This window comes from Mauremys mutica, chromosome 14 (genome assembly GCF_020497125.1).
Source record: "Mauremys mutica isolate MM-2020 ecotype Southern chromosome 14, ASM2049712v1, whole genome shotgun sequence".
In the NCBI taxonomy this organism is placed as follows: domain Eukaryota; kingdom Metazoa; phylum Chordata; order Testudines; family Geoemydidae; genus Mauremys; species Mauremys mutica.
Genome location: NC_059085.1, coordinates 41,231,382 through 41,246,015, shown reverse-complemented (window position 1 = coordinate 41,246,015; position 14,634 = coordinate 41,231,382). Strand labels below are relative to the sequence as shown.

Below are 14,634 nucleotides of genomic sequence, written 5' to 3'. Positions count from 1 at the left end.
ACCCATGATTTAGGTGCTGGGAGGCTATCAAAAGGGGCTGGTTCGTTAGACAGGGAAACTATAGCAGTGGTTATTAGGGCACTCGCCTGGGACTCAGGAGACCTGGTTCAATTCCCCACTCTGCCATAGATTTCCTGTATAACCTTGGGAAGGCACTTAATCTCTCTGTGCCTCAGTTCCCCGTCTGTAGAATGGAGATAATAGCACTGCCCTACCTCAAAGCCATGACATAACACACTGACAGCAGTAGAGACAGACTATGGCATCTGACGGGGGCAGGCAGAAGTAATGGTGTGTCTTCAAACAGCCATAGTTCAAAGCATTACTGGTAGAAGAAATCTCTCACTAAAAGCACTTCCCACTGCCTTAAAAACAGCTCACCAGTGCAGACACACACGCCCTAATAGCTGGGGCTGTGACGGACTCAGATCCTCTGTGAATCCAGCATAGACGGAGACTCGCAAAACACACTATTATTATTACTCTGTGTGTGGAACCTTTAAGAGCAAGGCATACTGGGAAACTAGTAGCTGTAATATGAGATTACAATATTTGAAGGCAACTCACATCAGTGGGAGACTTAAGGGTCATCCTGAGGCACCACATCTGGATCAACATCAGTTCCTGCCTGCACTTGTTGCATTACACAGTCTTAAGAGACTGGATTCAAAGGGCTACTCTAGAACACAGGAAAGGTTATTGGTAAAAGAAAGTGTGCATCTTTTATTTCTTTGTTCCTTTTTGCCAGGCTTATTTCTGTTCAGTAAACTGGCGGTAGTTAAAGCACCATGTCCAAACCTGCTTTGGCCCCTTATGTATGTCCGCATACTATATGCAGTAGAACCTCAGGACTTACAAACACCTCCAGAACGGAGGTTGTTCATTTCTCTGAAATATTCATAACGCTGAACAAAACGTTATAGTTATTCTTTCAAAAGTTTACAACTGAACATTGACTTAATACAGCTTTGAAATTTTACTATGCAGAAGAAAAATGCTGCTTTTAACTGCCTTAATTTAAATGAAACAAGCACAGAAACAGTTCCCTTACCTTGTCAAATCTTTTTTTAACTTTTCCTTTACTTTTTTTAGTAGTATACATTTAACACAGTACGGTATTTCTGTTTTTTCTTTCCGGCTCTGCTGCTGACTGATTGCATACTTCCAATTCCAAAGGAGGTGTGTGGTTGACCAGCCAGTTCATAACTCTGGAGTTCATAACTCTGAGGTTCTATTATAGTGCCAGCCATTGGAGGGCTATTAGTAAGGCAGGAGGCTGATAAGGAATGACCAGTCATTGCCACAGGTTGAAGAAAGGAAAAATCACACCAAAATTTATCCTAATTAATGGAGCCTAGATATAAACACTGAATTTGAATTGTACCCAATCTTTCCACTGGACTGTTGTTTTCCCAACACTCCTTTATTATTCTCCCTAATACCCCAGCTATGGACTTAAGTATGAAATATGGACCCATTCTCTTTAGTTTGCCAGTGATCTTGGAATTAAGGATCAGATGAAATCAGTGTGATGGGTGTTTTTTTAAAACATGATTGACATGGCCTTCTACAGTGGGCTCCCTAGAGTATTAACCCACCCCAGTTAAAATATACACCCTCTTTAAAGAGAAGATTTTTAGTTTTTCTCAAATCTACATACCCCTACACAGTTCATCTGGTGTATAAAATACAGATTGCTCTACGAGTAATTTAAGCTCTCTAATGAGCATTTTATTAGAACAAGACATTAAACAAAATGAGAACAGCTTGAGTTTCTAGCTCTCCTGATGGAATCCAAGTGCTGCATGCAGGGCCGGCTCCAGGCACTAGCCGAGCAAGCTGGTGCTTGGGGCGGCAGATTCCAATGGGCGGCAGTCCGCCCAAACCTTTTTTTTTTTTTTTTTTTGGCGATTCGCTGCTTCCGCTGCCCCTGCAGGATTTTTTCTTTTGGTTTGCTGCTCCTGCCGCCCTCTAGGGGGCGGCAGCGCAGAAGAGGGGAGCGGCTGGGAGCGGTGCCAGGTCTGCAGCAAGCTCGGCACGGCAGCCCGTGTCCCTCCCTGCCCGCCCACCGGAGCGGCGCCGAGCCCTCCCAGCAGGCGGCGTGGCAGGAGGGGGCCGCATGGCGAGCGCCCCGCTTAAGGCAGCCCTGGCTGCCCCCTTCTCTCTCTCTCCCCCTCCCGCCCCTAGCTGGGGTGTGCACTCCGCTGCCCGGGGTCTGCAGGGCTGGGAGTCCCCCTGCACCCGCGCGCCCGTCGCCCTGCAGGTTTTTTTTTCTTTTTGGTTTTTTTGTTTTTTCTTCCCTTTGCCGCTCCGGCCGGGCGGTTTGTTTCACGCCCCTCCCCCCCCTTCATTGCTCCGACTGGCTGGCAGGTTTCCTGGAATTCCTGCCCCCCCCCCTTTGCTGCTCCAGCCGGGCGGCAGGTAGGTTGGTTTCCCGCCCCCCCCCCCTTTGCTGCTCCAGCTGGGCGGCAGGTAGGTTGGTTTCCCGCCCCCCCCCCCCTTTGCTGCTCCAGCTGGGCAGAAGGTTGGTTCCCCCCCCCCCTTTGCTGCTCCAGCCGGGCGGCAGGTAGGTTGGTTTCCCGCCCCCCCCCCCTTTGCTGCTCCAGCTGGGCAGAAGGTTGGTTCCCCCCCCCCTTTGCTGCTCCAGCCGGGCGGCAGGTTGGTTCCCCCCCTCCCTTTGCTGCTCCAGCCGGGCGGCAGATTGGTTTCCTGCCCCCTCCCCCCCTTGCTGTTCCGGCTGCTGTGCAGGTTTTTGTTTTTTTTTTTGCTTGGGGCAGCAAAAAAGCTAGAGCCGGCCCTGGCTGCATGCATGGCTCCAAGTGTTGGGCCAAGAAAGGCTTGTGGCTACATTTGTTTTATCTGGTCCAAGTGTTTTTAAACTGTATTTCTGGTTATATTCCATCATACAGAGACTGATACAAGGCATAGAATCAGTGTCCATACATCACACATGGTGCAGTGCAGAATCATTGAAAGGAAAGGACAACATAAAAATAGAGGTGAGGCAAAAAAATTAAAGGGTGCCAAAAAACCCCATAAAAAGATGAGAGAGCAAAGAGAAGGACAAAGGGAGAATGGTTAGGGATCTTTTCTATTTCTGTTATTTTATAAATGAAGTTTGATAGCCCTTTATTCAATAGTTATAATAATGGCAACTACTAGCAGTAACCTATAAAGCAGTCACATTGGCGTAGTAGTTCTAGGGCTTATGGTCTGTGAATGCAGGACTTTCTATTGCTCCTCCTCTGGTATTAAATGTTCAGTGTCTACTGAAGATGAAATTGACCCGTGGAACATCTGTGATTTAACTTATGTTATTGTTAAGACCAAAATCCTCAGAAAGAGAGAGGCTGAAGCTGACACAACAATAAATTAATAGTGATCTGTGTATTTTAAATGACAACTTGTTGACCAGTCAAGATGCTAATATTTAAAGGGTAGTCTCCTCAGTCATAGATCTGGATATTCAAGATCACATGCACAGCTTATAATACTCAAATATATTTCCTGAGAAGGCCAAAAAATAATAAAAGAAATCCCAGTACATGGAATCACTTTGATCACTTCCCTCACTTTTATAAGAGTCCCATCTTGAGGTCATTGTAAACTGTGCAATGCCCAAGTAAAGAGGTTTGGTGGGGGTAATTATGTAGGTGGCTAGAAGCGAAGAAATCCCCATTTCATGCAGCAGAACACTTCTACATAGTCATCTAGTGTTTGAGCCCATTGTGCTCTCCTCTGCAGAGTTTTTCTCCAATGATCTGTGTAGTTCATTGGCTACAGCTCAGTTTTTCTCAAACGCAATCGGCACACAATTCACCTGCAGGGCCTCTCCACACAATGCATGGCCTAGCAAGCTGGGGCATGATAAGTTTTTAATTTATGAGCTGCTCAGACAAGCACAACTTGTAACATATATTTGGGTTATGTGAATGAATGTCTATATACACACACCGGTCAGACTGGAACAAATTACACAATCAGGCACAAATCAAATGCATTTCCTAATACACAGATTTAGGTGATCTGCCTCTCCATCATGAGAAGAAAGGTCATGTTAATGATTTTTTGTAAAGGAGTAGGGTGCTTAATTTTCATTAAGCTGTTCACACTACTTCTCCTGGACCAGGCAAACCTATAGGTCATTTTTCTATCAGGCACTATGTTTACACTCTTTGAGCTAATCTGGTCACTTAGAAAGACAGATCTACTTTTACCGGTATTAGGAGTATGACCTAACAAGAGTACTAAACTTTGGTAACCAAGTCTCTTCTATCATATGATTTTGACCTTCCTAAAAAAAAAAATGTAACAGCCACATGCCAAGTGAAAAAGAAAAGACACATTGTATAGCACAGCTCTGACTCGGACATATTCTCAGATGGACTTTAACATAATATGAAAAATGTGGAAGCTTGTTTTCCTACATATATTTTGATAGTGCCATATAATCTGTGTTTTCAATTTTAGCAGTAGATCTGTGCTATTTTAAACATCTCCACACAGATGTATTCAAGATGAAATAATGTTAACCCACCATGAACTGAAGTCGGCAACAGTTTGTGCTGTAACAGGCTGAGGGCAAGATTCAGCAGAACAGTACTAAGTTCTCTGCAGCATTACACAGACATTTTTAATCTAATGCCTCTTACTTCGGACACTGGTATTGCTCATCAGTTTTCAGATTTAGTTTCTAATTCCTTTTAGAAAGAACTTGAAAAAGGCTGCATAGATTTTGCCTAAACTTTCTACACAGATAAATTTTCCAGAAAGTTACAAGCTAGGAGAGAGAGGATTTTATAATGGAATTGTTTTCATAGCTATCATGTTTGCTAATGTGAAAATTATTACAATACTGCAAAACCTCAAGTCTTTTTCACATTCAGGCGGTAACTAACATTTTACAGCTTATCTATATTGTTAGATAATTTTAAAGAAATGTGAAATATTGAAAGTGACTTATAAGGGCACTAGTGCTATTCCACTAGTGCTCATCACCAACAACAAATTCCCTCTTTTACAGTATTTTCTAAGATCACAAGTAAAGCCATTTAGCAATCCATCATTTTATTGCATTTCTCACTTTCGACAGTACAAATTTTGAGTTTGGGATCTTTTTAAAAAAAGCATGTTTGCAGACGCTATCATAAAATCTCATAAGAGCTAAGCCTACATTTTCAGTTACAATAAAGAAAGTCCTAACTGCTGGCATTCTTAGATCATATTTCACCAGAAAATCCCTACATTTTTGGTAGGCTGAAGTAATGAGCTACTTAAAGCCATAGTATATTTATACTGCTCTGGTTACTTGCCCAAAACTCTTCACTACCACTGTCACCCCACAAGCAACTAAACGAAAATATATACCTCCAAAGATAAACTCTGCCTTTCTGTTGTGGCAGAATGTATGCAATATATCAAGAAATTTTAATAAACATACATCTCTTCATTTGGAAAAAGTGGCTTCTGCATGCTATACTTTTCAAAATATTTTCTATTAAATACAGATTTGGTTGGCTATTTTTTCCCCAGAAAAAGGAAGGGAGGAAAATCTTTCCACTGATAAACTAGAAGACGAAACTTGAACCAAAAAGATCTCCATGATGACCTGAACTTGCTAGCTATGATTGGCATATGCTTTACTGATGACATTAGATCTTCATGTAAGTTTAAAATAAACGCAGCACAGTATTACTGCACAGAGCAGCATCAAACTGCATATGGAGGACAATGATATGATTCAGTTCCCACCCTACTGCTGTACTTAGTTTTTGTTGGAGTTTATGGAACAACATATCAGCTATAAAAGACAGCTGGTCTACAGACTGGTGAGGCCAAGAGAACACGGCACTGCAGGGCTTCACATTTCTTTCAGTGCATCATTGATAAACTGTAGGGATGAAATCCTGGCCACATTGAAGTCAATGGGAGTTTTATCCCTGACTTCAATGGGGACAGGCTTTCACCCTTGGTGTTTATGAATCATTATTAGGATTGCCAGGCATTCGGTTTTCGACCAGAATGCCCAGTCGAAAAGGAACCCCGGCGGCTCTGGTCAGCATCGCTGACTGCGCCGTTAAAAGTCCAGTCGGTGGTGCAGCAGGCTTAAGGTAGGCTCCCTGCCTGCCCTGGCTCTCCGCGGCTCCTGGAAACAGCTGGCATGTCCAGGAACCGAGGCCAATGGGAACTGCAGGGACAGTGCCTGCGGGTGTGGGCAGTGGGCACCGCACAGAGCTGCTTGGGCCCCCACCCCCCCGAGCCTAGGAACCAGATATGCCAGCCACTTCCAGGATCCACGGGGAGCCAGGGCAGGCAGGGAGCCTGCCTTAGCCCCACTGCGCTGCCGACTGGGAGTCACCTGAGGTAAGGGCTGCTCAGCTGGACCTCGCACCCTGAACCCCCTCCCACACCCCACCCTCCTGCCCGAGGTTGGAACCCTCTCCCGCACCCTAACTCCCTCCCAAAGCCTGCACCCCAACACCCTTCTCCAGCCCTGAGCCCCCTTCCGGAGCCCGCACACCCTTCCGCACTCCAAACCCCTGCCAGAGCCTGAGCCTCCTCCTGCACCCAAACTCCCTGCTGGAGCCCGCATCCCCTCCCATACCCCAACCCCATCCCTGAGCCTCCTCCCACACCCAAACTCCCTTCCAGAGCCCACACCCCACCCCACACCCCAGTCTCCTGCCCCAGCCTGAGTCCCCTCCTGCACCCAAACTCCCTGCTGGAGCCTGCATCCCCTCCCATACCCCAACCCCATCCCTGAGCCTCCTCCCACACCCAAACTCCCTTCCAGAGCCCACACCCCACCCCACACCCCAGTCTCCTGCCCCAGCCTGAGTCCCCTCCTGCACCCAAACTCCCTCCCCGAGCCCGCACCCCGCACTCCCTCCCACACTCGAACCCCCTTCCCCAGCCCTCAGCCCACTCCTGCACTCCAAACCCCTCGGCTCCAGTCCAGAGACCCCTCCTGCACCCCAAACCCTTCATCCCCAGCCCCACCCCAGAGCCCACACCCCCAGCCGGACCCCTCCCACACCCACACCCCTCAACCCCCTGCCCTAGCCACCTCCTGCACTTTGAACCCCTCATTTCTGGCCCCACCCCAGAGCCTGCACCCCCAGCTGGAGCCCACACCCCCTCCAGCACCCCAACCCCTGCCCCAGCCCAGTGAAAATGAGTGAGGGTGGGGGAGAGTGAGCGACAGAGGGGAGATGGAGTGAGTGGGGGCGGGGCCTCAGAGAAGGGGTGGTGCAGTGGCAAGGCCTTGGAGAAGGGGCAGTGCGGGGTCAGGGCATAGGGGAAGGGGCAGGGCAGGGGCGGGGCAAGGATGTTCGGTTTTGCGCGTTAGAAAGTTAGCAACCCTAGTCATTACAGATATGCAGTCACCCACATGCTCACTTACGTTACAGACAATTAATAAACAAGCTACCAAAAGGGAATTTCATTTTCACTCACTTATTACCAGTGATGATATGCAAGTTTACAGCATGAAATCATTACAGCTGAGCCAGTCACATTAGTATTGGACCCCTTTTTGGATAGGTTACTTGGTCCCCTCACCCCTATTCAGTGCTGTAGTAATTTTATGATGCCTTGGTTACGTTATTTTAAGCCTCACTAACTACACAATCACTTTCAGATTCTCTAAACACACTGTATGTGGGTATTCTTGCAACAGTCTATATTTAGGGAGTGTATTTTTCTTTTGATGCATGGGGATTTGTTCCAGAACAAAGGCAACACGTTAGTCGAGATACTGAGTGAAGCCAACAGACCTCCTTTTTAGATGCTGTAAGTACCCCTAACTTCAATCAATGCTACTTTTACAATGAATCTCCCTTTTCAATTATATCAGCTTAGTCGTATAGTGCCAATATGATCACACTTTCACTTAAGGAGCCTCATTTTCAAAAGCCTGCTTTGCATATACAAATCTGGTAATTGCACATACAAACAGCACTTAGGGCTACAATAATCCGATTTGAATAAACCTCAGTTTAGGGGGTCGCATGTGCACTTTTTGCAAGCACACTGCTTCCCCCTCCCCTTCATTTTATGAACAAATTTTCAAACAAAACCTATTTAGCCTTATAAAAACTTGTGAAAATAATAGTGTTACATGCAGGAACCTAGAAAAGTACCAGTTACATTGCATAAGTATCTGAAGAGGTCTCCAAAATTTGCAAGAACAAAATTATCTGTAGGTCTTCTTAGCCCTTACAGAGCCATCAACACATTTTTTACATGATCAAACAACACTGTGAAAGCCTTTGAAGGCTTCTGTTTCCCTTACAGAGTGAACCAATGATAGCCTGTTGGACTTGCTGCATTGTGGCCTATTTCTAGTTTAGCCCACTGGTCCCCACCACAGTAGTCAGGTGACATCACCATCAACAAAATGAAGCCATTAGGAGCGTACTTTCCAAACTCAGTACAGCCTGAAGAAAGAACAGTGCTATCAGGCTCATTAGCAATCACTTTCCACAGATTTTCTCCATGTAACTCTGTATTGCCCTAGCAGAAATATAATGATGCAGTATTGAATTCCTCAGAAAAATTAAAACAGGCTTTAAGTGGTGCTTTTGTAGCCTATAAAGCTTGTTTCAATCAGGAATGTTGCTCATTTTTTTCAATGGTTCCCCATATAATTCCACGTTAACATTAGTATTTTTGTATACTTAAGACCAGTGGTTTTCAAAGTTTTTTAGGCTGCATACTTCTTTCCAAATAATATAGTCTACCATGTACCCCCATGTGAGATAGGGTCAGAATATATCTATGATTAGATTACCAAGTCTTACTAAATTAAATGCATTGTCCACCATTACAGGATTTTTCTCACTTACCTCCTGACAAGAGCTCACACACTCCTAGGGGTATAAGTACCCCACTTTGAAAACCACTGCTTTAGACAATATGGATAGCAGAGGTACCCGATATGTGCTATAGCTTGTGTCAGGATTTCAACTATTCAGAAGGCATTTGCAGGTTTACCTTGCCTGAAATGTAAACTGTAAACTATACTTATAAAGTCAACTTGGCTGCTGTCAAACAATTGGTTGAGTAATCCCCTGCTAGTAACCATAGTGTCATATCAGCATGGTGCCTACTGCTTACTCAAACAGTCAGGCTGTCCATCACCCATGTCTAAGAACATTTCAGACACTTTATGTACCATAATCTACTTCCCACAGCATCTTCGTTACCCATAAAGCTACAGAAAAAACCTGTCTATATCCCTAATATACATTGCAACACTGTTTGTAGGCCTGTGATAGCCTCCTAACACTCACCCTGACAAGGAGAGACAATATGAACCATAGTGCTTTATCATCCAAAGAGTTCCTATCTTGAATCCACACACTTTATGGTATTTAACTTTTCCCTAAAGTAGAGAAACATTTGTGTGAACTGCAGTGAGCCTGCTACAATTTCCTTCATCTCAATTTGACTGAGATCCACCCTTTGAAATGATACATACTGATAAAAAATAAAATGAGTTTGTTCCATTGAATTTATAGACAATCCACACTCCCCATTTGTTTCCAGCTGGTCAAAACTGAGATCCAAGCTCATATTATTTTGATTACGTGAACTGTATTTATATTTCTAACAAAAACAAGTTGATTTTTTTTTCGTTATTTCAGTTATCACCATGGTTGGTATTTCTCAACTAGAAATGTGCTACATTTGGTATGCTCTGTACCTGTGAACTAGTATGAACTCAGAGTGGCTTCCTAAACCAAAAAGAGAGCAGGAGAGATTTCTAGGAAACACCCACTGCAGACTAATTTAAATCGCTCCTTTAGGATCCTCCCATAAATAGAAGCTAAGAAAACATCTGTCTGGTGGCAACAGCAACAAAAAACACACACAACTCTCACAGAATGTAATTTCATTTGATCATTTGGGATAGCTGGGTACAATTCTAATGTTACTTCTAATGTTTTCATGACTTAAAAAACAAATCCAGAATTCGAATATTCACCAAGACTATTCCCCATAAATGTCTTTCTACTCAGCCTACCATGAGCTATGAGAAACTTGGTGAAAACTGTCATGATGTAAAAAGAATCTTTAAAACCTGCAATTCTCTATGTTTCCAGATCCTTTCATTACGCTTCTGACCACAGTAAATTAAGAGAAGCATTTTAGTTTGTATGTGGTGTTTCTAAGGACTGATCCACCTGCCTCCTACACTACAGCAGCATAAGATCTATACCCACAACATGTTTCTAAATAAGATAATTGGCCTAATCCTGCTATCAATGAAGTCAAGATAAGTGTTTTCAATTATTTCAGTGAGAAAAGGATTGGGCCCAACATAAATGGACAGTCTCAGCCCAGCTCTTTGGAAGACGATTGTGCAATACACACTTCAGCACCACTGTAGTAGCAATTTCAAACGTCCTCTGTGTTCCACCATGCCACCTACATTCAGCTGTCTGTCCGAAGAGTGAGACTGGCAGAAACAGGGAGGCAGAGTGTTGTCTACAACTCACCCGAAGGGAAATACATCGGAGCTGACCCCTGAACACATTTTGAATTTGATGCATTTTTTGTCCAGGTTTTCCATGACTGCAAGTTCTGGAATCTACTGTCACACAGCCTGCTAGCGAGGTTTCCTAGGATTAGCTAGTTTGGTGCCATAGAGGGGAGGGGAGCAGAACAAGTTATTTTTGGAAGATAATATCTGCTGTTAAATCAAAACCTTGCAAAGTATGCTCAATGTTACATGAGGGAAGAGCATAAATGTCTGTTACAAAAATAACTCAAGAAGTAACATTATGAAGTTACTTTTTAGAGCAGAACCACACTTCACAAAACATAGATATTAGAAAAATGAATTTGGACCATGATTTGTTATAATGTGCTGTAGTTCTTTAGAGCTAACCCCTCCCACATAAAAATATATTATTTAAAAATAAACATGCAGACCAAAATAACTGTAGAGTAAAGGAGGAGTTGGTCAGATTGATGCATGACCTGCCTGACCATATTTGTAGACTTGGGCTGCTGCCTAGAATAATATTACCAGGTCGGCCAATCATCTTTCAGGGATTGTACTTCCTATAGTGAGATTCAAAATGGAACCACAAAAAATACAGAGCATGGAGCAGATAATGCAATATCTGAGCAACAAGCAGGTGGAAGTGATTAGCTGCATTAATGACTGCACATAGGTGCCACAGCAATGGAAGCTTTATTCATACAGAGATTAGACTAAATAAATTAGAGGCATAGATGGCACCAGAATAAATAAGATAGGCCCCACTCTTATTTCAGTAAAGGGCAATCAACATTGTATCTATGTATGATGTCCAGAGGACAATTTAATTATTATGGGTTGTTGGTTTTTTGGGGCAGGGGGAAGAAGACCAGAGAGGGGGAGAAGGAGAGGCAGGATTGGAGTCAAGAGATGCATACTCCTCACTGTTTATACAAATACCTGAGCAGGTTATAACATTAGCCATTACTGAGAAGGCCTACCCAAAATTATTGAGACAAATAAACCAAAAAAGGACTGTGCATGAACATTTTAGAACACTTGGTTCTAAAGATTTAGCTCTGTTTGTCTCTTTTGCTCTCAATTGTCAGGCAAAGCAGATGAAATCTCTCTATACAGCACAAGATCAGAAACTTCAGTTATACTCACAGCGAATACCATAAATCATGAGAGGATCAAGCTGCTTCTTCCCATGCTTCCCTTGCCCTGAAAGGTTGGAGATGGCCTGAATTTCCCGGTGGAAGAGATAATCTAGCAACGTCAGTGCCATCTTCTCAGCTGTGCGGCAGTTGGTGCTGATATGCAGCATATCAGCTGGGGTGATGGGGCAACGGACTCGCATCTCAGGATTGTTTTCATCTCCAAGCCATGTCCCATTGGGGTAATCCTCTAAAAACAGAAAACGAGGAAATTCTAAGTGATGGCACAGGCTGCAAGAGTTATATTTAAAATGTATAAATATCATCAGCTCTTCCCATTTTCTTTATGTCCTCCATTAACTTGTTTCAAAGCTCATAGTGACTGGCTGGCTCACAAGATTTGTAATGGATTAAGAGTGTTTATCCAACCCACATCAGCAGTGACCAAAAGTGGTTACCATTAACAGCTGTTCTGTGGCCTGCAAAAAATGAGCAATTGGTCTTGGTCCAGACATCCAACTCACAAATGAAATTAAACAGTCTCTGAAGAGGCCAATGAGCAAAAGAACACAGAAAATCTTCTCACCCTCAGTCGTGCTCGTTCAGCCCCCTCAAGATAAGGATCAGGGCATGTTTGTGGGATAAGGAAGCTGAGATCTTAAAGTGAGCCACTTTTCTGGTAAGGCTTGTTCCTCCAACCTCATTAATTTGAATCACAATTTTCCCCTTAAGCAATGCAACAAGATGAACTTAATCAAGGTTGACAACTTGAGAAAATAAATAATTAGTGATGAGGGGTAATTTCCTTGATTAATTACTTAAGGGGTTTACCAAGGACAATTACTCAACTGTAGCTGAAGATCCCAAATGAAACTTTTTGTTTTGTTTTTTGTTTCAGACTTACTGAACGGTAGTCTGCATTATTTCCTAAACACGTCATTTACCAAAGGACCAGCCCCAGCACTGAGAATAAATCACCATTCATCTCTCTAGTGTCTCTTTCCTCCTGGTCAAGGGTGAGGTCATTAGCAGAAGAAAATGTATTCGTTATACTGGCTTCCAGCGCTATACCTGGCTTATATTGTATCCAGAAGACCGTGGATTTTGCTCTTGCTCCGGCCTCTCATGGTTTGGGAAAATAAATACTCATTTTAAGCTAAGGGAAGCACTGAATTCTTAATAGAAATAAAATTTTGTTGGCAATGCCAGAAGTCTGTGAATTCAAGCCACTAATCACAAATTGGACTAAAGTTCAGTGTGAACACCAGAGTCACACCTGGAGTGTGGGATACAGCTGCAAGGAAATGTACAGGCCCTTTGGGTGAGATGCTAAGCCAGGCTGAGTTTACTCGTTCCAGTTAAAATGAAATTTCCTATAACAATCTTGACAATATATTGGGAATAACCCAGTGGTCAAGCCTAACATTTCAATAATGACTGACACATACTGTATGGATTTAATTTCAACGTTCACACAGCTTTGTGAGGTAAAAGGCATAAAGACTGCTGACTTGGGATTCATGCCATTCATTCATGCCATGCTAGCATTGTATTGCTTTTTTACATATTTTCAAAAAGTGGTATAAATATGAAACAGATCTTTTAACTATATGGTTTACTTTTTAAGACATGCATGTAGTGAAGTATTATGGTATACACAAAGGCACAAATGCCTGTTTTTCATAATAATCCTATTCATCTGCTAACCATGAAAAAGTTCAGATGAATGAGCACTTTTCAAGGTGAATAGGCTTATGTGACCCCTGAAAAAGCATTATCTTTATTTCCTGCTATTGGACTGTGTTAGTCTGCATTTTGTTAGATTATATTCCAGAAGCAAGCAATAAGGAAGAAACTCACACTCTAAAGAATGCTTTTGAGACAAGATCTCTGGGACTGACTGATGAAGCTAGTATCAGATCCAAGTTTATTGCAATTAATAGTGATAATATGAAGTAAATGTTAAATTATACAGTATTGATACAGAAATCTCAAATGGTCACATATTTGTAAGTAAAGGAAAATATTTACCTCCACACATAAACCATTACTGTTATATCAAACTATTGTAGAGCATCAAAATGTGAGCATAATGTAATGTTATAATTATATTTTTAATTTAGAAAAATCTGATTTTCCCTAATGAATTTCTATCACTGGTCTAGAAAAATGAAGAACCCTAATTGTTTTTGTTCATATATTTTTTTTAATATTCAACCTGCAGTGCATTAGTTACACTTTGCAACGTGCAAGATGGCATCTGCGCGATTTGGTAGGGAAGTCAGTTGCTCAGATTGATTATAACTTGTTCAGAATGCAACTATTCCTGGCATCTAACAACATTTGAAAAAAATATCCTGCTACTAATGATCAAACGGGACACACAGGCAAAGCAGAGAAATGACTGTATGGCTGTGTTAGTTTTCCAATATATCTCCTATGTTTTTATTTCCAAGAGAATCTAGCAAACTTGAGTGAACTAGTCTATAAACTGCTATCAGAACTCTTCTGCCTGATTTCAATTTAGCTCAAATGATTAAAAATATTTCTAATAATATATTCATTACAATCATAAAGCACCTTTCATCTGCAGCCATGCTAATGAATGATCTCAGCATATATGAATCAAAGACTTTTTCCATTCACAGAATAATGCAAGTTTACTAGTAGTACTGATTACTGAAGTTACAGCTTTTACTATGTGTAATTCTACTTTTATTACTTACAGTTTGGGAGAGAATACAGCACTTGATTGTGCTGACCTATACAGTAAGCCCTGCATAATGATTTCAGCTCTTGCATTCACATTGTACTTTCAAAATATTACAATAGATTCTGCCTTTGCCTCTATATCCCATAGCAGGAGGACTGGTAAATGTGAAATTCACCAAACAAAACATGGCTTGTGTGGAACCTTCAATGGCCCTTTTACATTTCTACTCAATGTTTACAGCAATTCTTTGATTCAATCCAAACAAAATCGTCTTG

The 14,634-nt window shown here is 42.6% G+C and overlaps 1 protein-coding gene across 3 annotated transcripts in view; it reads right to left on the bottom strand.

The window, feature by feature from the left end:
- Positions 1-14,634, bottom strand: part of LOC123349646 (BTG3 associated nuclear protein) — a 252,258-nt gene that overhangs the window by 147,760 nt on the left and 89,864 nt on the right. For all 3 annotated transcript variants that reach the window (XM_044987858.1, XM_044987859.1, XM_044987860.1), the window contains exon 7: positions 11,657-11,896. In XM_044987858.1, coding sequence (XP_044843793.1) covers positions 11,657-11,896 — 240 coding nt within the window. The remainder of the gene's footprint in view (positions 1-11,656; positions 11,897-14,634) is intronic.